The sequence below is a fragment of the Sceloporus undulatus genome, chromosome 4, assembly GCF_019175285.1.
Source record: "Sceloporus undulatus isolate JIND9_A2432 ecotype Alabama chromosome 4, SceUnd_v1.1, whole genome shotgun sequence".
NCBI lineage: Eukaryota > Metazoa > Chordata > Lepidosauria > Squamata > Phrynosomatidae > Sceloporus > Sceloporus undulatus.
The window spans coordinates 232,554,545-232,580,433 of record NC_056525.1 but is presented as its reverse complement, the minus strand read 5'-3'; the positions used below and the strand labels follow the sequence as shown (position 1 = coordinate 232,580,433).

Below are 25,889 nucleotides of genomic sequence, written 5' to 3'. Positions count from 1 at the left end.
CCTTTAAGTCCCTTTCTGATCTATGGTGATTTTAAGACCCTAATCATGGGGTTTTCTTGGCAAATTTCATCAGAGAGAGTTTGCCATTGTGATCCTCTGAGGCTCAGACAGTGTGACTTGCCCAAAGTTACCCAGTTCTGGTGGGCTTACACACCAAAGTCAGGATTTGAAACCTGGCCTCCAGAGTCATAGTCCAGCATTCAAACCACTAAACCATGCTGACTCCCTTTGATCAAAAATGCCTAATGCTTTTCTAAAATATGCCATTGCCTATATTGTCACTGCAATCTTTTAAAGCAATGGTTTTTCAGTTTCTAAGGAACAATAATATCCACCACCCTTGACAATTGGCCATGATGCTGGCTGTGCTTATGAAAGTCCAACCATATCTAGAGAGACACAGTTTCCCAACTTCTGATCCATGTGATCACATATGGCAAGTGGTAGACAGTGAATGAAAAACCATTGGGAGGCTTCTAGGGTGAAAAATTAATGTACATTTGGCACAGTACAGGTTTTAGCTATATAATTTAACCCTTGCATGTTGCAAGTATCTGCAGAAGTAGCTAGTTCTTCCTGCTTCCTTTGGGTGTGAAATAATGAATATTTTGATTATTATATACATTTTAAATAGAACTATGAAACCCATGTTTCAGTTCTGGTGTCTCCCTTGATATGAAAACAGCAATTTTCCATACCGCGTAATGTGTCTAGTGTCAAAAATGAGGGTCCCACTACCATCACAGGCTTGTCTGGTGGGGACATGGGAGATGGCCTTCTTGTTGGCTGCTCCCAGACTGAATAATTCCCTCCTAGAGGAGGCTAGGTTGGTCCTCTCTTTGCTTTCTTTAGGCTGGCAGGTAAAGACCTTATAGTTTAAGCAGTCATTTTGAGAGTAACTGGTAATGCAATAGAATTTTAAATTTTTTTTGTTATACACCATTATCTTTATTGTTATGCTTTTTAAATGATTGCAGAATGGTTTAAATTATTGGAGTTTCAATGTAATAGCTATTTTAAACTGTTTTTAAATTAGATTAAATTAAATTTAGTTGTACCTTGTTTTGACCTTTTTATAAGCTGCCTTTGATCCCATGTGAAGGGAAAGTCAGGATATAAATTAAATTAGGAAGGAAGGAAGGAAGAGTGAGAGAATGAATGAATGATTTGTTCAGAGAATATATGTAGCTAAGCATGCACGTGTGGCTAAACAACATCAGTGTTTGGCTAAGATAACAAAAGTTATGAAGGAGAAATGACACACAGGCTAGGAGATGGGGCAACAGTTTGCTTTTGCCTGAGTCTGCTGCATACCCTCCAATATTTCACAGAAGAAAACCAGGACATTTGTGGATTGGCCGTATCAAAGTGTTGTCAAAAGAGTGTGGCCAGGTAATAAGAGAACAAAAGTTATTAATAAAGAAGAACATACAAACTACAGTTTTAAACAAAGAAACTAAAGAATTCATGTACTCAGTTTAGGAAATATTGGAGATAAAAAACACACATGTGGCAAATGAGTCCCATATAATCGCCTACATTAAGAAAACATCTACTCTACAAACATCTCACTCTGGAGTTTATCACACAGGAGGAATTTCTCTTAATTTTGAATGAAAAAAAAGTGGGGCCAGAATTCATTCACATGAATTCACTAGGTCAGAGAATTTACGTGAATTCGAATTGTGTTCGAACTGACTTCCCATTGCCTGAAAATAGCTTGCCATTGCCCGAAATTGCATGTGCTACTCTATCACACAATAACGTTAAACCCCATGATTGCCACTGGATTATACTTCAAATTTCCCTTGACTGATAAACTCCTCTCTCTCTCTCTCTCTCTCTCTCTCTGATTGATGAGTGAAAGAAAATACATAAATAGGAATAAGCACATTACATACCCTTTACATGTCCCTGTATGTCCTGACTAATCCTCTGTCACCGCACTTTTCAACTGCTTTTAAAATGTCCAGTTTCTGTTTCCTCCTCCCGCTTTCCCCCTTTGGACTTAGCTTGCCTTAGGTTCAAGTTGCAAAAGCACTTTGCACTCAAATTAACTCAGTGGAAGAGAAAGAAAAAGATAAATTGGAATCTTGTCCTTCCCTGTAGGAGCATACTACAACTATGCTTTATGACAGATTGCTATGTGATCTCAGGAAATTCATGATCTAGCTAGTGCCTTACACTATTTTCTATCTTGTGTTCTAGCATAATCCCTTACGAGCGCAGAATATTAACTATACTACAGTGGCTAACTTTGCCAGAAAATGAAAGGTAAGTAATCTTTCTTTGTCATCCATCTGAAATTTAGCTTTGTAGCAAGGACTGGAAGGCCAGCATTGCCAGCAACCTTTGACGGCTTCTAACTTTGATCAGCCACGTTTGTCCTCCATGACGTGAATGTGCTGCTATTACTAGGGAACATTTAATTACGCATGGTAATATTGGTTAGTGTTTTTTCCAATCCTTTTTTTAAAAAAAGGTTTAGTCTAATGAGTCTTAACAAGCACTGCTTCCTGCAATTTGGGTGGTTGTCAAGGTTTTTTAATTCACATGGAGGGCGCATGGAACTATAACCTGACAGAGGGCATGGCCTGGTTAGAATTGTTGTACCCATTCGCCTCCCTGTTATGAAACTTGTGGAACATTTCTGCATGAGATTGTCCACCCCCTGTGCTCCTCTTGGCACACCTTCCCATATTTTTAATGAAGTTATTGCACAATTAATTGTTTAAACTGACTGTGGAAAACCTATGATTGAAGACAGCCTGCTCTCCCCCTCCCCCCCCCCCACAGAAGGCAAGGTGAATTGAAAAGACTTGACTCAAGCTAACCTGCTAAGACAAAATGTTCTGACATCCATTTCCCCTCCTTTTTCTTTCAGACCTTATGCTTATGCATTCTACTCTGATCAACCAGATATTGCTGGTCACAGATATGGTCCCACTGAGGTTAGTATAGTTCTTTTCCTATCTATGGAACCTATATAGCTGTGCTCACCCCATTACAGCAAAAGCTGCCAAAATGCTATTTTTTAAAAAATATAGTCTTTATTGAGTTTTTTTAAAGATAAACACACACACACACACACATATATATATATATAAAATAAAAACAAAAATAATTATTCAATTTCCAGGCTTAAGATGCTTGATGCATTAAAGATATACCTACCTTCCTCCTTCATTACTTCCTAGCTAGCAGTCCATTTTTAATCATACACTTTTTGAATCTTACATTACCTTTTAAACAAATATGCAAAAAATGAGGGTTTATAACCATGCTTAACCTCCAGCAAGTTCTATACAGCTTTTGTTTTTGGGTACACCAGGCCAGTAGACCCCACTTAAAAATTAAACAAAAATGACATTGGAGTTAATCTAGTTTTTGTTCAAATCTGGCAATGATTGATTAACAGAGATATCAAATACAATCAATGCTTACAGGGGTTCTATTCCCACCACTACATCTCTCCCCCACTCCTTTTTAAGGAAGTTGATGATATCAATCCAGTCTTCTTTAAATATGTTGTGTTTTTCATTTTTAAGACCTCTTGAAAGCTTGTCCATCTTCATCATATCTAGGAGTTTATAGATCCATTCTTCCAAAATGCTAATTTTTGACATGATAGTTCCCCCCAACACACTCATCTATAAGCCTCCAAAGAAGGAAAAGAGCCCTGTTGAAAATATGGAGTCCCTAGCATTAAAAGAGCAGGAAGATGTTTCTGAAAGCTTCCAACTGTTGTCCTTCCTTAGGAATGTCACTTTATGACAATGTGGCATGAAGGAAGTAAGGTTATCAGTTTTGCAGGGTCATCTATCAAGTACGTTGGGTGGTTTAAAAGGAAAAATGATGCATGAAAAGAACAGTTTATGTGGTTACTATTTATGCTTCGTAATAGCCTGAGTATGTTATTTAATTTTGCTTTTCACATCTATACTTAATTGGCTGATTTTAACAGCTTGGAGAAATCATTTACTGTGCAGAAGCAATGAGTTGGCCAGAAGTAAGGGAAAAGGTAGTCCTACAATCTGGGCAGATAGTGTGCTGCTCACCTGACCCCTAATAGCCATTCCAGTCAACAGAGGGGAAAAGATACACTTAGACAACAGGTGGAGAAATACAGCACCCAAAGCTAATTTTGATGCCCTCATGCCATCCCAGCACCCCAGTTTTTTTTAAAATGCAAAACAATGGCCAAAATTTCCCCCCAAGTACCTAATGGTACTGGCTTGTGGTTGATTGCCTCAGCCTCTACATTTGGTGAATCTTTCCTTTGCACCACTGATCTTAGTGAGTCCCAGCTGTCACTGAACAAAGGTACTCTTGAGGAATATTCAGATGTTGTTTAACATGCCAGGACAGTTGAGTATATATGTGGGTGGATAACAACTCACCACTAAATGGTGGTTGTGGACTTAAGAATACAGTACATCCATCTTCATAGATATTTTTTTCTCTTCTCTACTTCCATTCTATTGGGTTTTACCAGTCCTTTTTGCTATTTCGTGACTTAAAGATCAGCCAAAATTTGTGGCTCTCCTGCACAGATTAGCCTGTAAATATGTCCCTGGTGTCAAAGTGACTGAAGGTCAAATTAGATGTAATGTGTAAGATAACAGTTTTGGAACTCACACAATTTTTTTACTTACTAGCAGCCAGAGGGGATCTTTTGGCTAGGACTACAATATTGGGAGAAAGTAGAGAATTTAACCTTTCTCTCTTTATATCATTTCATTGCTTTTTAAATCTGTCCCACTTGCAAGATGCTATTTTGAATGTGGAGAGATGTTCCATGCCACAACAAGTTTACCCTCAAGTTTCTAAATGTGCATTTAAATATTTTGGTAGAGTACTGCAAACTCCACAGATGATCAGGCTCATTGCAGGAAGGATTTCCTTTTTTATTTTTATTTTTTACAGAAAAGTATTTAATGTTCCTGTTAACTTTTTCCATTTTTAAGGAGCTATCAATGTCTCATAAATCAGTCAGAAAGAAGACTTCAGTGGAGAGACCCCCCTCAGGGTTGTTTGCTTAGTAATCATGGTAGTTTGGATATAGCATGCAATCTTCCTTCATCTTCCATTCCTTTGTACTGAGCTGGCTGCACTTTTAAGCAGCTGGAACAGATCTAAGCCCTCCTTCCCTGTTCTCTATGTAGTATTTGAACAACACATTAGAGATAGGGAGCAAAATACAGTTGGCCCTCCATATTCATGAATTCTTTATCCACTGATTCAACCATCCATGGTTGAAAATATTTTTGAAAATATAAATTCTGGAAAGCATACCTTGATTTTGCCATTTTATATAAGATGCACCATTTTACTATGTCATTTTATTTAATGGGACTTGAGCATCAACAGATTTTGGTATCCACAAGGGGTCCTGGAAACAAACCTCAGAGGATACCATGGGCCCACTGTAATGATCCATACTTTTAACTATCTTACATATGTTGAATCATCATAACTAACCCCAAAGAGGTACCCCGCAAATATTCTGTAAAATGTTCCCCAACTGGGGACTGTCGGTGTATCCTTCTATAATAAAGGGGTATATTCTGTGACATTACAGTTTCTGTTTCATAGGACCTTTTTGCATAACACAATTGTAGTGCTGTTTCCATTTTAACTGCTGTGGTTGTATCCTAAGGAATTCAAAGGTTTGGGGAGGGCCTAGAGCTCTTTGGGAGCAAATGATAATAATGAATAATAATAATTTGTTTTATTTATATACTGCTATTCCAAAGATCATAGCGGTGAACAGCAAGTAAGCTAATTAAATTCTAAACTGCAAATCCTAAGATTCTGTAGGGTGGAGTAACATCAGTTAAAGGGAGGGTACTTAGAATTCTCAGCCAGAGAGCTCTAGAGCCTCACCAAACAAAACCCCCTGAATTCATCGGACGTAGCCATGGCAGTTAAAGTAGAATCACAGTACAATCATTTTATTCAAATTACAGGAAAAGGAATTCCACCTAAACATTAGGAAGAAATTATTTACTGTAAGAACTGTTGGGTAGTAGATAGACTGCCTCAGAGACTGCTTCTGCTTCTTTGGAAGTTTTTTAACAGAAGTTGGGTGGGCATCTTTAGTTATGTTTTCCTTCATGGCAAGAAGTTGTATTAGATAGCCCTTGTGATTACTTCCAGCTCTGTGATTTTATGGGTTGTGTAGGGTGAAAAGCCCTTGAAAATGAATAGGGGAAAACTATATGTTGATATTCTATATATAAAGGACCAAAATATCTAATAAAAACAATCATTGTATTGACTTACAGTTAATATGACAACTGATTTATGTTAATGCCACAAAGATTATCAGCTTCTTATTTATGTTTTTTTCTTCTTGTTGCTTTTCTAGAACCATAACATATGTGTCTAAGATACTGAGGTTTTGTGTAATTTCACATAGAGAAGTTGTAGTAATTTCCTGATTACTCCACTGGAAACATTTGAGCACAGAGTGGGTCATTGGGAGGTAAAAAAACACAAGCAAGTCACTAGAGCCAACACATGATTTGCTGTATGTTGATATAGTTGTTAAGATAAGAAGACATAGGCTTTTCAGATCTGATATGTTTATTTATTTATTTACTCATAGTTGCCATTGAGGTGCTCATGCAGGGTTGAAAACTAGCTCTTTGCAGGACTGGGATCACAGGAATTAAATAGGTTTATATGGATCGAAAAATGTGTACCTTTATTTTGTATCCCGTCCTCCTTCCAAGAAACAAACACAATGGAAGTTGGTAAAGTTATTCTTTGCATTACAGCTCCCACAACCCCTAGCCAGTGTGGCCATAGTTGGTTTTCTGTGAGTTACAATTCCCTACAAAACTTTTCTAAGCCCTGATAATGATAGTGTACATGCTTAATGTTCTTTTAGAAGACAGCCCCAGAACACCTCCATGATAGCTGTGGGTGGCTAGTTTTTGGTTTCACACTAAAGCTAGTAGGAGTTTAAATTGCCTCTTCAGAGGCCAGGACAATCCTGGGGCCATATGTTTGCTCTAGCAACCATCAAAAAGTGTTGAGTTGAGTTGTAACATTTCCTTAAAGTAAAAAAATCACTCTGTGTGCCAGAAGATTTTAATACATCTGCACATAGTATTCTTTTTCATATTCAGGAAGGCTTTCCCTTTTTTATCCTTATAAAATCCTTCTGAGCACTGGCAGCTCCCTTAAGGGGTTGCAATTCTTCGCTAATTTCATTCTCAAGGAATCAATGAATAATATTAGTAATTTTCTTCCTGCTGTGAGAAAAACCTGTGCCATTTTTGAAGACTATTCACAATATAAGATGTGATCTGTACAGAATTCACACATGGCATTTTCTGAACCATAAATAGCAATTTTTATGCAGGATATTTCTGTACTGAAATATTATTTAAGGTGGTTGGAGGCCTGGGACAGTTCCCAAAATAGGGGCCCCTTTTTGCTCATGTGTGACTTATTCTGAGCATGGTACAGAAAATGAATTCTAGCAGCAGAGCAAAAATCTTCATGTGTGAACTCATATTTAATCCTACAACTTCAGTGAGACTAAAAGCCTGATTTTCTGTATGTTTTTACTCAAGTAATACACAAAATGTAGATTGTTTCTTAAACTATTGGGAGGGCCAGGAAGTGACAGGGGGTGAAGAGCAAGCAAACTATACATTTTCTCTTCAGCACTGGGCCCATACTCTGTGAGGTTCCTGGATTAACCATTGATAATCTGGCCCTGTTTTTGCTGGTGCTCCAGGTAAACTCCAGGTACTGGTGTCCCAGTAAACTCTTACTCATACTGATTCAGCTAGACCAGTTGTTCCCAACCTTTTCTATGCCCACACCCCAGGTGGTGTTTAATTGATGTCCTCACCCTCTAAAAAAATCATATCACATTTGAATATGAAGAACTCTCTTTTCTAATTTTTGAATCACAAATTGAACCACACACAATACTGCAGCGAACAAATTGAACCTAAAAAAAGGCTTTTAACTCAGTGCATAAAATGCAAACCTAAGTTGAGCAGTTAGAGTCTAATTTATTCAGAAAAAAATCAAGAGATGATTTGTGATTTAAGAGATGAGTTGTGACTTGTTACTAAAGGACACAAGCCACTCTTTGTTGCACCCCTCAAATTTCATCTTGCACCCCTGGGAATGTGGGCACCCCAGGTTGGTAATGTTCTACTCTGCTTTTTGGGCCAGTAGCAGTAAGTATGGCAATGTGAACAGCTCCTGTGGGGTAAATAGGTGCTGGCTCACAATGATGAGAACCAAAACAAAAATTGCAAAAGAAAGTAACAACCAGATCTTCCAACCACTTTTATATTTAATAGTTCTCTGAACTGGAGCCCCCTGTGGCTGCTTTACAGTTTGTGATAAAATGTTTTGAGAGATCTAATTACAGGTGTCTGGTGAGACATTTGATTTAGACTTGATCCTTGAAAAATCCTCCATTAGACAAATATCCCTAAATTGTGCACTTGTGTGTTTCATTGCAGGGTGGACGATATTGGGGGTTGTTGGGGTAATCTCCAAGGGAGAAGCCTTGGCTGATTTGTTCTTGCCTTATTTATGATTCCACCACTGCTTATTTTACAAAGCAAGAGATCTCATGCACCTTCCTTTTTTGCTCATACTGATAACCTGTTCTTCTCTGAAAGTGAGGCTACGGTTTGGCTGGTTAATAAAGACTTGGCTTTCCTCCTAGTTCTAACTTTCTTTAGAAAGAGACCCTATCACTTTGTGAATGCACAAGTTTACTGTGACTGAACTGGACAACAAACTCCTGTGCTTAAGGACTGTTTTGCTGCTCCTCTAACATGCTACCCTGAGATAGCGATCCTGATTATTAGAACCGCTCAGTGGCACAGTTAAAGCTCTGGCTGCGCTTCTTTTGGAAAGACTGAGTAAACTGTGAGAATCCTTCCTTTCCCCTCCTGCTGCTCCTCTCATCAAGACTGCACGAAGCTTGAACTCTTCCTCTCTTTTTTTTTCAAAAAAGAAAACTCTGAAGCTGCTTTCTGGAGAGAGACAAATGGAATTGGATTAGCATCTCCCTTCCAGCTGCTTGCCTAGGAAGCAATGAAACAGCATGGCAGATGGTAACACTGTTTTCCCTTCCAAGAACGGGGCTCTGCAGTTTGAACAACAAAAGACAGAGAATGGCTAAGTGGATAGGAACAAATGGTGTTGTAAATCAGTGCCGAGTCTCAACCCCCTTCGGCTGTGCTTCCTTTCTTCTCCATTTTTTTTTGAATTAGCTGCACTCTTCTGAGAATCTGATCCTAAAAGATGCCAAGAACTCTCATTGGAATAGTCAATTGGAGTTGCATGCAACGTGGCCTCTTTTTAAGATCAAAGTAGTATCCAACAACTCTGCACTGCTTGGTTCTACAGCTCTTCTTTTTAATTGGTTTTCCCTTCTCTTAATACATGGACAATTCACTCCCTTCTGGTCCCCAGAATCTTTCTTCAGGACCTTATACATCAGATACTGTAGTCATTTTGAACAATAAAAGGCCTATTAGCCTACTTATTTATTTTATTTTTTTAAAAAGTGTATTCAGCATTCTACAGGTAGCAACAGTGGGACCTCTTTTCATTTGGAAACATTTGAAAGATAAAAAACAAGGATAAGATAGGGGTAACTTCTGCTTAAACTGGCTAGATGAGAATATTGTGCCTTCTGAGCTGCTTTTAAAAAAGGAACAGACTGATTCAAACATTGGCCACATAGACATTCATACAAAAAAGCTTTTATGGCCTTATAGGAATATTTTAAAGCACAAGTGTATTGAACATCTGATGAACTAAAAGCCATAATCAAATATAAACATGAAATGGGGCCTTTCTCCCTGTGCAAAAATAAGTTGGCCACTCTTTCAGAGGGATGCTCCTTATAGATGCTGGTGCTCTTATAGATAACTAACTCCTGTCTCTCAGTCTTTACCCTGACATGTCTTTTGAACCATGTTTGGTGACGTGAACCACAACTGTAGGTGTCGAGGTTCCTACATGTGCTGACACAGGTAGACAGTTTCAACTATCTGATGTTAGCTGAGCTTTTTCTGAGTCCAGGCATCTCTCTCCGCCAGTACAGGAGAGTAGTTTTGGCTTACCACTTACTCCATCTAAAAGACCAAAGAGAAAGATCACTCCTAAGAGGAGACAGAAAAGACGTGTTGATTCTTCAAAGAGAAGAAGAAAAGTACCTAGAGCGGAACAATACTCTACGGAATCCCGTCGGAACAAAGTAAGTTTCCAAACCTGACACATATCAAATTCTGAAGCACTTGTACAGCTTGGTATTTTCCCCTCCAAGTCTGGAATTCTCTTCTGCAAAATAAAGGTTCAGCCATCTTGAATATATATCAACAGACTGCTGCTGGTTAAGCTGCAAGGGTGGTGTGACACCTACTCTCCTCTTCTGTTTCTCTTTCTCATAATTAGATTTGTCTGTTCAGTAAAGCCTTATTTTCCTAATCATTATTTAAAAAGTCAAAGTAGAGGCGACATCAATATGTTCTATTGCAAAATTTCATCCATGTTCTTCATCCACAGGTGGAAAAGTCTGGACTAGCCTTCACAAGCAAACTCATTATTATGTTATCCTGTTCAGCTCAAATGTATTTCTTGAAAATGGGTATCTGCTCATCTGGAATACTCTTCTAGTAATAAACTGGAGGTTATTGAAAACCAGGTTTCTTTCTTTCATAATGTAGCATGAGCATAGTATTAAGATTCTCTTAGGAAAAGATATCAAATATTAAGCTGTTTTCATAAGAATTGGTCTGTAAATCTCATTTTCATGTTTGGGGGGACTACCTTTTTTGAACCTTATAAATGAAAACCAACATTCAAGAAATGTTCATATTGAGGGAGGTCTATTTATTTGAAGATTGACTAACTACTATTAGCAACATATACTTTTCAAGAGCCTGATTGTAGGGAGATAATGTTTCCATAGGGTGCCTTCACTTTAGCTTAAGGCTCAAAATAGCCCCTGGAAGTGACTTGAATTTATTTGGAGAAAGTGGTGGCTTGGTCAAGCTTCTCTTGCTGTGGACTTGTAGAAGTAGATGGGTTTTAAAGTTTGTGTGTGTTGTACTTAATTCACTGTCTCAAATGTCTTTTCAAATTAACTTGGTGAATTTGGACACAGGCTATAAATGTATGTGACTAGTCACCTTTTTCATCTTGGCAGCACTGTTGCGCTTTTCCTCAGAAGCAAATATTCTTCACTAAAACAAACAAACTCGAACCACCCCAGGCTACTCATTTGAAATTCATGAGTACTTCCCATTTATACCCCCTGTTTAAGGCTTATACATTGAAAGGAAGGGTGGTGGTGGAGAGAAATTTCTGTTTTTGTGTCATGGTTTGGTACTGCACAGAGAAAATATAGCATTGTATCAGAGGGAAGCATTTGCTCAGTGGTTCTCCTTCTTGCATAGACATATACTTTAGTTTGCTTTAAAATATATTTTCAGATAAGCTGTGTATAATTTTCAGGGTACATTTTCTCCCCTTATTAGTTTTCTTGCCTCTTTTCTGAAATCGGAGAGAACCAAACTTTATTTAACATGATCACAATTTTATAAAAGAACTGGAGAAACTTCACAGCAAGAACTTCCATACTGGAACTTAGCAATGCGTTCTTCTGTGTCAGAGCTGTTGTTTGGTTTTATGCCTAATGTTTATTTTAAAATATGGGATTTAGCAATCTTTAATTCATATAGTTTAAGGATTTTTTTTAAAAAAGGTAGTTGTACATAGGTTAGGGACTGACGTACCTCAGTTGAGTTCAAACTTAAGCTTTCTGCGATACAGTACATGTCTCTTTCCCCAATATATCCAATATTCCTACACACACACACACACTCTTGTCCCTCCATATTTTTCTTTCTACTATGAGAATGTCTTTGAAAACTGCACATTTGTCAAAGACCTGGCACTTCAGGATTTATTCTGTAAAAAAATTGCATTTCTTGTGCAGATTTATTGCTTTAACCCAGAAGTGGCCAAAGAAACTACAATTTGTTTCCCCTATTTCTTTTTTTCTTTTTTAAAATTTTTATTGGTTTAAAAACATTAAACAATCTGATCATCAGTCACTTATCAATTAAAACATCACACATAACATACACCTTCTAGTTACATAAATTATAATATTTGAGGTCGATATTTCATCCCGCTATATCTTGCAAGTTCTCTTGTTCTTTTCTTCATTCTTTTCTTTTCTCTTCTCTTCTTTCCTTCTCGGTAACTTCTCCTTACATAACTCAACCTTCCCTAATCCTCCTCCTCCCCCATCTACCAAATTTCTATTCATCATTTTCCATTCTTCTTACCTACTAACATTCTCCTTTGTTCCCCATATTTCTGGACTGTTTCCCCTCCTGTACATTTGGTCAGCAACTATTTCAGGTGGATTCCTGGCCGGCGGCGGGGGGGGGGGGGGGGGGGGGGGAACAGGAGCAAATCACACTTCGAGGTTAAGCTGTAAGAACAAAACATGGTTTAAACACGCCGAGTTCATAAGCCTACAACAATTTATGACTTCTAATTATGTTTTGTGACTGGCAAGCAAACCGTTGTTTCTTTGACGGAAGAGATTTGGTTAGAGCAAGAAGGCAGAATGCAATGAACCACAGCCTGGTTACATGTGGACTCAACCATTGTGCATTTCATAAACTGGTTGATGTTTCCATATGTTCACTTTAATGCTATTAGATCAGTGATTTCCCAAAGTTCTGGATGTCATGTTAAAATCTAATATTATTTGTGTTTCAAATATGGTAAGTGTGACTAAACAGGCAGGCATGGCCCACAATGGAGCTGAAGATTAAAAATTAAAAGCCCTTGGAGGAGAAAGCCACCAATGTCCAATGAACATGATGACTATATATTCCCTTCGAGACCAGAGACAACATGCCTTGGAATATGAGTTTGCATGTCATTAATAGCATGAGAAGCTATTGCCACATGCTTCCTATAGATAAATGGCTGACCATGGTAGGAAAAAGGATACTGAATATGCTTCCAGCCTGGTTGAATTATTCTCATGTATTATATAATTTTCTGGATTATAATTGATCTGACGTAGCGATAGCATCCCAGGTCAAGAGAAAGGGGGCGTAATTTTATACTGAAAGACAGGAAAAATCCTAATTCTCACTTTGTCTATATATATATATATATATGTATAGATGTTGCATCATACACTAAGAGAGATTGACAAGATACTGGGGCAACTAATGGATGGCTTGAAGCAGCTGAATCTCCACCGTTGTGTCAACATTATCTTCGTTGGTGATCATGGTAAATAATAATGAAAATGTGTTATATTTTAAGGCTTCTAGCCAGTAAAAGATATCAAGAAATGGCAAGGCATTGAAAAAAAATGAATTCAATGAAAATACAGTGAGATGAATGAAAATGTTGTGGCACTAGTTTGGGACATTACATTGATGTAAAAATCACTGTACAAGCTGTTGTGCTTTTTTAAAGATCGTGTAACTATAATCAATAGTTTTGATAGTTATTGCAGAACTATAGCCAATACTTATGCAGGTACACACACAGACATCTCTCTTTCTTGTTTTGGACTTAGTAGGTGGCAAGTCAACTGCTGAGCAACATGTTAACTCAAAGCTGTTGTTCAGTGAGCCACACAGTTTTGTGATCCATTTGTAACAACACTGGTGCATATTTATTCTCTGCCAAAAGTGTATTGGATCTTGGGCTTCAATTTTGAACTACAGTTATTAGAACTGTTGCCTTTTTATTAATTGATAGGAATTGGTTGTTTATAGGGATATTTAAAAATAAAAGTATTAAAAACCTCAATACAATATCTCTTTGTTAAAGCACATTTTAGTAGGGAGACCCTGAAATATCCTAGAGACCTTTCCTCGCATAACATCTCAATACAACATACAGATTTGTAACATCCCCCCCCCCCCCGGCTTGTTCTTTATTTTAAACTATTATTGACAAAGATATTTGGTCTCAAAACCTTGAATACAGATTTTTGTCTCTTTTTGGTTGGCCTAAAGATATTACCACAACATGGATTTTGGAATTTTACTTGGGAAAATTACCATTTCACTGGACCATACTTACTTCTTAGTATGGTTTAGGATTGTATACAAGTCTATTGTTGTTGTTCTTAGGACATTGTTACCAGACATTTACTGGGCTTGCTACAGTTCTTCAGAATTATGTCCATAAATGCATTTTAAAATAATTTTATATTGCCTTTTCACTTTAATTGCCATCTTTGCAATTCCTGGTAAATTTTTAAAGATTAGGTACTCTTGATTTGTGTTGGGGGTGAAGAGTGAAAACATCAAGGATCTACAAGATCCTTCGGTTTTAAAATTTAAAAAAGCTACACATGTTTTCTTCGAAAAACTAACTTTTACTTATTTTTCAGGAATGGAGGAAGCAACTTGTAACAGAACTGAATATTTGAATAACTATCTGTCTAATGTAGATGACATAATTTTGATACCTGGAACGTTGGGCCGTATTCGTCCCAAAGCTAATACTAACGTCAAATGTAAGTTGATTTTGCCATATTCACCTTTTGCCTTGATGCCTCTCCTGATTTCCAACTCTATCCCCAGCTGCTAAGTTCAGTAGTAGCAGCCAAATAGGTTCTGCCTCAGGGCTAGTATACACATGTGTATTATGTGCATTGCTGCAGATTTTTGCACATTTGCATTGATGGTTAATTGCCTTAACTTTGTGAAGTCAAAGGCTTTCATGGTTGGCATCCATAGTTTCTTATGGGTTTTTTGGGCTATGTGGCCCAAATTCCAGCCACAGATGCTGGCAAAACATCAGGAATAAACTCTTCTAGAACGTGGCCTGAAACGTAGCCTGAAAAACCCACACGAAACTATGCCTTAACTTTGTTGCACAAATTTGCATCTCTTCACCCTCAGGAATGGCAATTGTTATTGACTTAGGGGTAAAGCCTAATGTCTGTCCATATGTTTAAGGCAGTGTAGTGGTTAGAATGTTGGACTGGAACTTTATTGACATGGGTTCTAGAACTATGAGACTCACAAAGTTACCTTGGGCCACTCACTCTGCCTCAGCCTGTCCTACCTCAGAAGATTGTTGCGGTGAGGATAAATTGAGAATGGAAGAAAGCCCTGTATGCCTCATTGAACTCATTGCAGGAAAGATACAATCTTAAGAAAAGAAAACAAAGTTTAGAGTTTAGTTTCTGTTTCTGGACACAATGCTCAAGGACATGACACACAAAATTTCTATGAAGTGAAAGATCCATCCCACATCCAAGATTGTTCCTCCATCCTAATAGCTAAAGCAAATGCCAAGCTGTATGAAAAAGTATTTCCTACCCTGAGCTGACTTTTCCTTCTCCTCTTTCCTCCCCTTTCTTCCCGTACCCATTTAACAGATGACCCGAAAGCCATTGTAGCCAATCTAACAGTAAGTATTTGTTTAGCATATGCTTCTACTTAGAACATACATTTTCTTATATTAATAAATTATGGGTTCATTAGTCAGTGCTATTAATTTGGGTCTTGGGTTAAGACTATGTAAAGTATTTTAAACAGGAGACTTCATGAGTGCGGAAGAATGCTTGTCATGATTTCCACTGTTTGTTGTTGGTAAAAAGTTTTTATAACTTTGCTGGATTACTTGCAAATAGGTGCTTGAATTCTCTGAACAGAGTCTATTTATCCCCTCTTCTGGCAATGGAAAATACTCTTTTATGAGTAAATATTTTGTCAGTGCTCTTGTGAAAAAAATGCTATTCCTTTGAATTTGTTGTTGTTGTTGTTTTAATGGTTATTACTGTTTAATAGGTGTTTGGACTTGAAATTTTGTCCTTTGGGTAATGACTTCTCACATTGTTGAGCTGCCTTTTTCTCTCCACTTCTTCCCACCACCTCAATTTTTTAAAAAAGTGAAAAGAAAAGATACTAAACAAGCAGATTATAGTTCAGCCAATAGTGAAGCACTGTGCTTCAAAGGCTTTCATGGCTGACAGCCATAGTTTTTGTGAAGGGGGTGGTCAGGCAATATTCTGGAGGAGTTTATTCCTGATGTTTCACCAACATCTGTGGCTGGCATCTTCAGAGAATGGGGTAGATATACTATGTGACCTTTGGTTGAGAGGAAGTGATTTACAAGTTAATCTGTGTGTTGGTCTGTTGTTGAATGGCAAGGCCTCCGGGTGTCTCTTTCATTAGTGATCAGTTGTCTGCTGGGAAAACCCTCTGACCCTGGGTGGTTTTCGTTTGCATGTGCTGAGTCATGATTTTGGTGTTTTTCAGGTTTGGTAGCCAAACTTTGTGTATTTAATAATAATAATAATAATAATAATAATAATAATAATAAGTTTTATTTATAGACCACTATTCCGTGTTGATCATAGCGGTGTACAGTCAAAATTGCAATGACAAATACAAAATACAGGATAAAAATTGCAATACATAAATAAAACTTAGAACAACATTCCAAAAATACACATTAAAACCATACATCAAAACCAGGCCAGCTGATACGCTTGATAATGTTGTACATATGGGGGGGGGGGGGGGGAGTCCCAATATCAAGGGACATCGGGGAAGGCTTGCCGAAACAGGAAGGACTTAAAGTCTCTTTTTGAAGAGGTCTTGGGAGGTGGCGGTGCGGAGTTCCTTGGGAAGGGTGTTCCAGATCCCAGGGGCCGAGATGGAAAAGGCCCTTTGTGAGGTTGACACATATCTTGTTGTTGGGATCCTCAACAAACTCTTCCCAGATGACCTGAGTGTGCGGGGCGGATTATATGGGAGAGGCAGTCCTCCAAGTACCCTGGGCCCAAGCCATTTAGGGCTTTATAGATTATAACCAACACCTTGTATTGTGCTCGGAAGCGAAAAGGCAGCCAATGGAGATCATACAGAGTCGGCGTTATATGGTTGGCCCTGGAACGTCCAGTGACCAACCTAGCTGTCATATTCTTACTAAGCTGAAGCTTCCGGGCTTGGTACAAGGGTTGCCCCATGTAGAGCGCATTACAGAAATCCAACTGGGAGGTTACCAGGGCATGTACCACTGTTTCAAGGTCCTTCCGGCCTAGGTAGGGTCTCAGCTGGCGTATCAGCCGAAGCTGATAGCAGGTGCTTCTGACCGCCACATCCACCTGAAAAGTCAGCTGGAGCGACGAGTCCAAAAGCACCCCCAGACTGCGGACTGAGTCCTTCAGGGGGAGCGTGACCCCATTCAGGACAGGTGGACAGATTTCACCACCCAGACCGGGAGAGCCTATCACTAGTACTTCCGTTTTCTCTGGATTCAAGCTGAGTTTGTTTTTCCTCATCCAGCCCATTACCGACTCCAAGCAAGCATTTAGCAGAGAGATGCCATCCCTAGTCACTGCATCAGTCGGAGACACAGAGAAGCATATTTGTGTGTCATCAGCGTACTGATAATACCATGCCCCGTGTCTCCGGATGATCTCTCCCAGCGGTTTCATGTAAATGTTAAATAGCATGGGGGACAGAATAGCTTCTTGAGGGACACCAGATGTAAGCACCCTCTTATCGGAGCAAACGTCCCCCAGCTGCACCATCTGGAATCTACCCAAGAGGCAGGAACAGAACCACTGGAGCGCAGTGCCCCCGATACCCAACTCCCTCAGGCGTTCCAGAAGGATACCATGGTAAATGGTATCGAAAGCCGCTGAGATGTCAAAAAGCACTAACAGGGACACGCTTCCCCTGTCCATGCCCAGACGGAGATCATCGACTAAGGTGACCATGGCAGTCTCAACTCCATAGCCTGCCCGGAAGCCGGTTTGAAATGGGTCTAGAAAATCTCTTTCTTCCAAGATCCCTTGAAGCTGGAAAGCAACTGCTGTCTCAATCACCTTCTCCAGAAAAGGCAGCAGCGAAACAGGCCGATAATTATTCCGAATCGGGGGTCCAGGGAGGGCTTTTTTAGCATAGGTTTTACTACTGCTGATTTTAAGCTTGATGGAAAACGTCCCTCCCTGAAAGATGAATTAATTATACGGCATAACATAGAAGTTACTGCCGTTCCCCCCTGGGCCACCAGCCATGAAGGACAGGGATCGAGAGAGCATGAAGAATCTTGTCCACTTCCTCGGTACTAACAAATTCAAAGTGATCCAGATTAATAGAGTCCACAGAATCTCTGGAAGCTTCTCTTATAGGATATGAAGAAATACTGGCGTCGAGATCGGCCCTTAGCCGAGAGATTTTATCCGCGAAGAAGTTGTTAAATTCGTCACAGCAGGCTTTAGTTGGTTCTAAAATAGAGTTCGGGGGGGGCAGTTGTGTCAGCTCCCTCACCACCCTGAACAGCTCTGCCGGGCGTGACTCCGCGGACGCAATATGTACAGTATAGTACGAATGCTTTGCTGCACTTATTGCCACTCCATAAGCCTTCAAAAGAGACTCAAGGAGTGTCTTGTCGGCTAAGTGCTGATGTCTTCGCCAGTTGCGCTCTAGTCGTTGCACAGCCCACTTCCTTTCCCTTAGATCTTCCGTGTACCAGGGTTGTTTGTTGGAAGCAGGCCGGAAAGGACACTTGGGAGCAATACTGTGTATAGCCCTGGAGAGATCCCTATCCCAGATGTTAGTCAGGGCATCAACAGAGTCGCCATCAATTCCAACCATATTTCCCTCTAGGGCTTCTTGGAACCTTTTGGGTTCTATCAGCCTTCGAGGGTGGACCATCGTAATAGATCCTCCACCCTCGGGGGGGCTTAAGGTGGAAGCCTTGATTCGAGCCTCGAACAGGAAATGGTCCGTCCATGATAGGGCAGAGATATTGAAAACCTCTGCCCACGGAGTATCCATTTCTGTACTAAAGACGACGTCGAGAATGTTACCAGCACAATGTGTGGGCCCTGAAACCAATTGGGACAGGCCCATGGCAGTCATGGTAGCCATGAACTACCGAGCCACACCAGTTGGACCATGACTGGCCTCGAAAGGGATGTTGAGGTCCCCCAGGACGAGAATCCTAGGGGACTTCAACACCAGTTCCGAGACCAGTTGTGTCAGCTCGGCTAGGGAGTCTGTTAGCGCACGGGGTGGACGGTAGACCAACAGAATCCCCAGTCTGTCCCTGACACTCAGGGTCAGGTAGACACACTCGATGAAGTCAGTTTTACGGACATGGTTCCTGGTCAAAGGAAGGGTGTTCTTATGGACCAAGGCAACACCGCCCCCCTGCCCACCTAACCTGATCTGGTCCTTAACTGAGTACCCGACTGGAAGGGCCTGTGCCCACACTGCTTCACTCTCAGGCCCAAGCCAGGTCTCAGTAATGCAAGCCAGGTTGCAGTTCTTATCTTGAATGAGATTGTATATTATGTGGGTCTTATTCCTAACTGACCTGGCATTGCACAGGAGCAGAGACAGGGTTTGTGGTACAGTTGGACTGACCCTCAGTTCTCTTTGGTTAGCAGAGTGGATGGATGGAGAGATAGATATTAAGCATCTATCTCGCCTTCCTTTCCTTTGTAATTCCACTCTCCTACCGCCATATCTCCCCCTGCCCCACACTACTCCAATGGGAGCTCCAGATACGACATCGCAATTACCCGTCACCTCCCCCTGCAAACCAAACCCCATGTCTATTGACTCTCTCTCTATAGATATCAAGGAGCCAAAGCAGAGGAAGACTAACAACAATGTCATTCCTCAGATACTATGGCTCAGCTAGCAATACACCAACCCCTTATCCCCACTACACAACTGCGCAGCGGCGATGCTGCAGATGGTCCGGGCCGGCGTCCTCCAGGCTGCACAGTTGCGCTGGGTCGGCGGATCACAAACCAGGCCCTGGAGGCGCCGCAAGCAACAAACAGCAAAGTCCACTGGCTTCTATTGGGGGTGGGACGGGGAGGCAACCGGCAAGCCAGCTTTATGATTTGCCACTCTCACCAGGTCACACCCCTCCTCGCCCTTTCCCCAGCTGTTCCTGGACTCTTGCGGTGATGCAGCAGATGGTCCAGGCCGGCGTCCTCCAGGCTGCGCAGTTGCGCAGGGTCAACGGATCACAAACCAGGCCCTGGAGGTGCTGCACAGCAACAAACAGCAAAGTCCACTGGCCTCTATTGGGGGCGGGATGTTGTTCCTGAGCAGTAGGGCTGTGTAGCTCCACAGCTCTGCAGTACTCCAAACAGTCTCTGGGGTCAGACAAGGGGCGTTATAGGGTTCTGCTCCCACCGACACCCCCCCCCCCGGTCCTCCTCACAGATGTTACCAGCACTGTTGAAAGTTGCCAGCTACAGAAGTTGTGATGTTCCTGAGCAGTAGGGCTGTGTATTTAAAGGTTTCTTCTTTCCTGTTGGAGTTGTCTAGGTGTTTGTGGATTTCAATGGCTTTCCTGTGCATTCTGACCTGATAGTTGTTGGCATGGTCCAGAATTTCAGTGTTTTCAAGCAGCATTTTATGCCCAGGATGGTTTATAGCATGTTCTGCTACCGCTGATTAAACTGTTAAACTGCTTGAAGCCCAAAATATTGATTACAGAATCATCAGCGTGAATAAGCAAGAATATTTTGCTGATTTTTTTTGTGTGGAATGGCCCCTCAGGCTTGGGGAAGAGGCCATATTCAGCTTTACATCTCTGAGTTATGTACTTTTCATGTCACTGTAAAAAGTCACAGGTTCAATCCCAAGAATCTTCATTTTTAAACACAGGATCTAGGTGTACATCAGATGTGAGAATCATGTGGACTTCCAGTTGTTTTTGGATTCCACCTCCCAATAGTCCAGCCAATGACAAGGAATGTTGAAAGCTCAAGTTTCACAACATCTGCAAGACTGCATTGATCTCACCCCTGGTATAGCCAATGAGCAAAAAGAACACCTGTAGCATTTGATGTGTATGTGTGGACATATTTGTATGTGCATGCATTATCTTTAAGCAAGAAAAGCCTTCAGTTGAGCTTCAAAAAGTTATTTTTTGGAGGGCTATTCCCAGAATTCTAGTGGCTATGTTGGTGTGTCATTCTGGGAGCTGTAGTCCAAAGGAACCTTTGCTTTGCTTTAGGTAGGGTCCCTGCTTTTTTTTATAGATAGAGGGGACGTTGGTCAGAAAGGCCTCCATTAAAATTCCCTTTTTTTTCCAGTGCAAGAAGATTGACCAGCACTTCAAGCCCTATTTGAAGCAACATCTTCCCAAGCGTTTGCATTATGCAAATAACCGAAGGATTGAAGATATTCATTTGTTGGTGGAAAGACAATGGCATGTGGCCAAGTAAGTTGGCTGGCATTTCCCTATCCAAATGACTTTTCCTCTCCTTTTCATTGAGATTTCCCATTGAACAAATCTGACAAATTGGTAAAAATGATTCATCTCCTTAGGTCCCTAGCTGTAGCTAAGATAATCTGTGTTTCATTATTCCTGCACCAGGCCCATGTTTCTGTGTTGTAATCAAGGAAGAAGCCTGACCCATATTACTAGAAATGTGCATTTTATTATTTGGACTCAAAAATATTGCCAGCATTGCACAAATTCCTCTTCCAGTAGTGTGATTGTGACCAATAAAGCCCTACACGGCTTGGTCCCGAGTTACTTGAGGGACTGCATCTCCCCATACAATCCGCCCTGCACACTCAGAACATCCGGGAAGAATCTGTTGGAGATTCCATCTTCCAAATATGTCTCCACATCCCAGACGGCCTTTTCAGTGGTGGCCCCACGGATTTGGAACAGTCTCCCCGAAGAGCTCCATCTCATGACCCCCCTAGAAACATTTAAAAAGAGGCTTAAAACCTTTCTTTTTTGCCAAGCCTTCCCCCCGAGGAATGAAGTTGAGTGCTCTTGATGCCATCGATTCTCTGCCTTACCCTGTGAATGATTATGTTTTATATAATTGTATTACTTGTTTTTATCTATTTTTATGAGATGTTTGCAATAGTTTTATAGTCTGTAAACCGTTTTGAGCTAAGGAAAAACGGTATACAAATAAAATCATCATCATCATCATCATCATCATCATCATCATCATCACAAGGTCTGAGCAACATTTCTTATTAGATTTTCCACAGCCCCGGGACATAGTTGGAAAAAACTATTTTTAGTTGGAAGAAATTTTCTTGTCCCAGCAGGGTTCCCAGCTGTCAGTCTAGATGCCAAATTTAGTCTACAGAGAAATTTCCTTTCTTCCTGGCCTTCAGTTGCTCTGCCAGATTTTATCAGATTGTTCTAAAATGTAAATGGGTCTGAGAGCAAATCAGGCCTGAAATCTCACTAGAAACCAAGATGACTACATTGAGTCTGTTGTACTTTGGACATATTATGAGACACGAATCTTTAAAAAGACAATAATGCTCAGTAAAAAGGAAGACAGTAGGAACAAGGGAAGCCTGCATGGCTAGACTCAATCAAGAAAGCCAAAGTCTTGAGTGTACAACACCTGAGCAGGGCAGTTGATGACCAGGGATCTCATTCATAGTTCCACGCTAAACTGAAGTCAACTTGATGACAAGTAACAACAAAAATGTGCCAACAGCTTGGTTGAAGGAAAACAAAAGATTTTTTTTTTCAAAATCAGAAGAGATTCTGAATATTGCAGTGTTAAGATTTTGTGTATAGTATCCCAGACTTGCCCATACATACTACTGTGTGGTGTGTCTTTTATGATGGAGCCTGATAAACTCAAAACACAGCCCAGAAAGAGGCTGGGTTATGCTGGAAGATATATTGTTGGTCCCCACAACACTTTGAGATGAATAAAATGGTGCTCCAGAATCAGAGCTGGGAAAAAGTCCTTTTGGGGGGACTACAACTCCCAGAATCCTCAGAGTTCTGGAAGTTAAAACCTGAAAATCCTTTTTCCAAGTTCTGAACATCCCAGATATACCAATGCTACACCAGCAAAGGCACATTGCAGGAATTAGACAGTGGTGAAGTTGACAGTGGAATAATAGGACTTGTCATTTAAATATAATTTTTACAAGCTCTGCTCAGAGTGGAGCAACTGACCATCTTGGTCTCAGTATATTTGTCTTAGTTGATTCTTTCTCAACTCCTCTGGGAGTCTAATATGAAGGAATGTTTTTTGCCGGTATGCTAAAGAGTATTCTTAAACTTCTAGGAAGCCTGGAGATGTGTATAAGAAATCAACAGGAAAATGTCTTTTCCAAGGAGACCATGGATATGACAACAAGATCAGTAGCATGCAGGTAGGGGGCAGCAGAATACTTAGAGGTGGGATGGGTTTTTTGAAGCTTAAATTGTATTGAGCATTCTTGACGTCATATACAGTCATCCCTCCATATTTGTGGCTTTGACATTTGCAGATTTGATTATTCATGGATTTCATTAATATGTTCTCTCTAGGACTGTCGAGGTCCTCCAGTGCAACTCTGTGGTCAACTTTAACTAAAAGTTGCACTGAAAGACCATTTGTAGCTACTCCTCTCAGGTACAAACAGTGTTTTTGTTGTTTGCGGTTTTTCCATATTCACAGGAGTCTTGTTCCCCTAACCCTTGCAAATATGGAGGGACAACTGTAATTGTATTATAATTACCCATAATGACACAATCCAGCACAGTATGTGCATGGAAAGGTTGGAGAAAAATGCAATGTTTGTTGTTGTTGTGTGCCTTCGAGTAATTTCCGAGTTATGGCGACCCCAAGGCAAGCCTATCATGCAGTTTTCTTGTCACATTTCTTCAGAGAGGGCTTGACATTGCCATTCTCTGAGATTGAGAGAGTGTGACTTGCCCAAGGTCACCCAGTGGGCTTCTATGGCTGTGCTGGCATTCAAACTCTGGTCTCCAAAGTCATGGGCCGGCACACAAACCACTACATGTAGATATATTTAAAGCATTTATGTCAGCACTTTTTATTCTTCCCTATATGTTAACTTAAGAGCCAGTGTGGAGTAGTGATTTGAGCACTGGTGTTTGACTCCATGAGATAGGTTTTGAATCCCTGAGGAGGCTTGGAAACCCACTGGGTGACCTTGGGCAAGTCATATGCTCTCACCTTCAAGGGAAAGCAATGGCAAACTCCCTCTGCACAAATTTTGCCAGGAAAAACCCATGATTGGTTTGCCTTAAGGTAACTGTAAATTGAAAATGACTTGAAAGTTCTCAGCAAAAGCATTTTAATTTAATTGGTCCTCAAGATAGTCTGTGTACAAATATTTTAAGACAATACAATATTTTAAAACTTTGAGCAAGCTAAGATCAAAAGAAAAAAGGAGGACAAATAAAAACTGGCTCCTAAAAAGATAGCACAATAGACCTACCAGGATGATGTGTTTTGGGAAGCTGGTGAAGGATCAGGGCACCACCACAGAAAAAGACATATGTTGTGATGTGTTTGTAGAATAACAGAATTGCCCAAGCCTTAATTATGTTAAAATTTCTTTTCTTTGTTCAGACAGTCTTTGTAGGCTACGGACCTTCATTTAAACACAAGGCAAAAGTACCTCCATTTGAGAATATAGAACTTTATAATGTTATGTGTGGTAAGTAGCCCCAATTTAAATAATAATATTTGAAAATGAATATGCTTTTACTTGTAGTAGTAGCATGCAGCAGTAGCAACAAACTGCCTTGGCTGCACTATGTGATATATTTGTAAGCAATCGTGATGTATGTCTGACTTATGGACTGAGAAAGGGAATTAGTGCTTCACCAGAGTAGCATAAATGTCATCTTAATATTCTTGGAAGTAGAGCAGTAAATTAGTTAGTTAGTTAGTTAGCAAGTTAGTCCATAAAATCTTAAGAAAAATGTGTTGCATTGATAATTCCTTTTCTTCTGTGTTTTAAACCCCATTCCAGATCTACTTGGATTGAAGCCTGCTCCTAATAATGGCACCCATGGAAGCTTAAATCACCTACTGCGAAGCAGTACATATAAGCCAGTGATGCCAGATGAAGTTGCTAGGCCACTCTATCCTGTAGCTACAACACCTTCATCTGACTATGATCTGGGGTGCACATGTGATGACAAGGTAAACCCATAACATCTGTTAATACTTAGAAAGTCATAATGTTGTTATATTCAAATGTCTGTCAGAAATTATGAAAATACCTAATTGTAGCAGTTGTACATTGGAACCAGTCCCCTGTAGTGAAATCAACATAATTAAGGTTGTTTCCCCAGTTGCACTGTTCCTGCAGAGGTCAGATCTGGCCACATGCCTTAGTTATATCCTATTTGGATTGCTCTGGTGTGCTCTACACCAGCCAGCGTTTGAGGAATATTCAGAGATTTCACTTGGCCCAGACAATTGCAACCAATTGTTAGCAGGGGCTGGGTACAGGAACCATACAAATCCCTTTTTGCAACACCCCCATTGGCTATTTGTCTATTTCAGGGCACAACTTGAGGTGCTGGGCATGAATTATATAGAGCTCTGTGTGGCCCAGAGCCAGGCTATTTGAGGGACCACTTCTCCTTTTATGTGCCCTTTAGAGCTCTGAGATCTTCTGGAGAGGTACTCTTCACTGTCCCACCACCTTCTGAAGCTCATTTGGTGGGAACAAGCGGAAGGGCCTTCTTGGTGGTTGCTTCATGTTATATGGTTCCATCCTTGCTTTCCTTCCACCAGCATGTTGAAACAATCTTATGCCATCAGGCTTTTAGAAATTGTCTAGGATGGGCTTTTAAAGCTGTGCTGATTAATAGTTTGTATATTGTCTTTTAATGAATTTAAATGGTTTTAAATCAACTGTATGTTATTCAAATGATTTTTATATTTATATTTATATTTTATTAAGGTTTTTGTATATTTATACTTGTATTGAAGTTTCTGTATCTTTTAAAATCTGTACTGTTTTTAAATATTTTGTTACCCTCCCGAAAGTTGTCTTCTTCTTCTTCTTCTTCTTCTTCTTCTTCTTCTTCTTCTTCTTCTTCTT

The 25,889-nt window shown here is 40.2% G+C and overlaps 1 protein-coding gene across 3 annotated transcripts in view; it reads left to right on the top strand.

Annotated features, from left to right (window-relative positions):
• The window catches only part of ENPP2 (ectonucleotide pyrophosphatase/phosphodiesterase 2), an 82,322-nt gene that overhangs the window by 38,113 nt on the left and 18,320 nt on the right, over window positions 1-25,889 (top strand). For 2 of the 3 annotated variants that reach the window (XM_042463600.1, XM_042463599.1), the window contains 9 exons: window positions 2,209-2,274; window positions 2,885-2,951; window positions 13,209-13,320; window positions 14,438-14,563; window positions 15,434-15,465; window positions 21,134-21,261; window positions 23,105-23,192; window positions 24,401-24,488; window positions 24,807-24,979. In XM_042463600.1, coding sequence (XP_042319534.1) covers window positions 2,209-2,274; window positions 2,885-2,951; window positions 13,209-13,320; window positions 14,438-14,563; window positions 15,434-15,465; window positions 21,134-21,261; window positions 23,105-23,192; window positions 24,401-24,488; window positions 24,807-24,979 — 880 coding nt within the window. Of the gene's footprint in view, window positions 1-2,208; window positions 2,275-2,884; window positions 2,952-10,099; window positions 10,253-13,208; window positions 13,321-14,437; window positions 14,564-15,433; window positions 15,466-21,133; window positions 21,262-23,104; window positions 23,193-24,400; window positions 24,489-24,806; window positions 24,980-25,889 lie in introns of all 3 variants that reach the window. The other variant, XM_042463601.1, reaches the window with a different exon arrangement.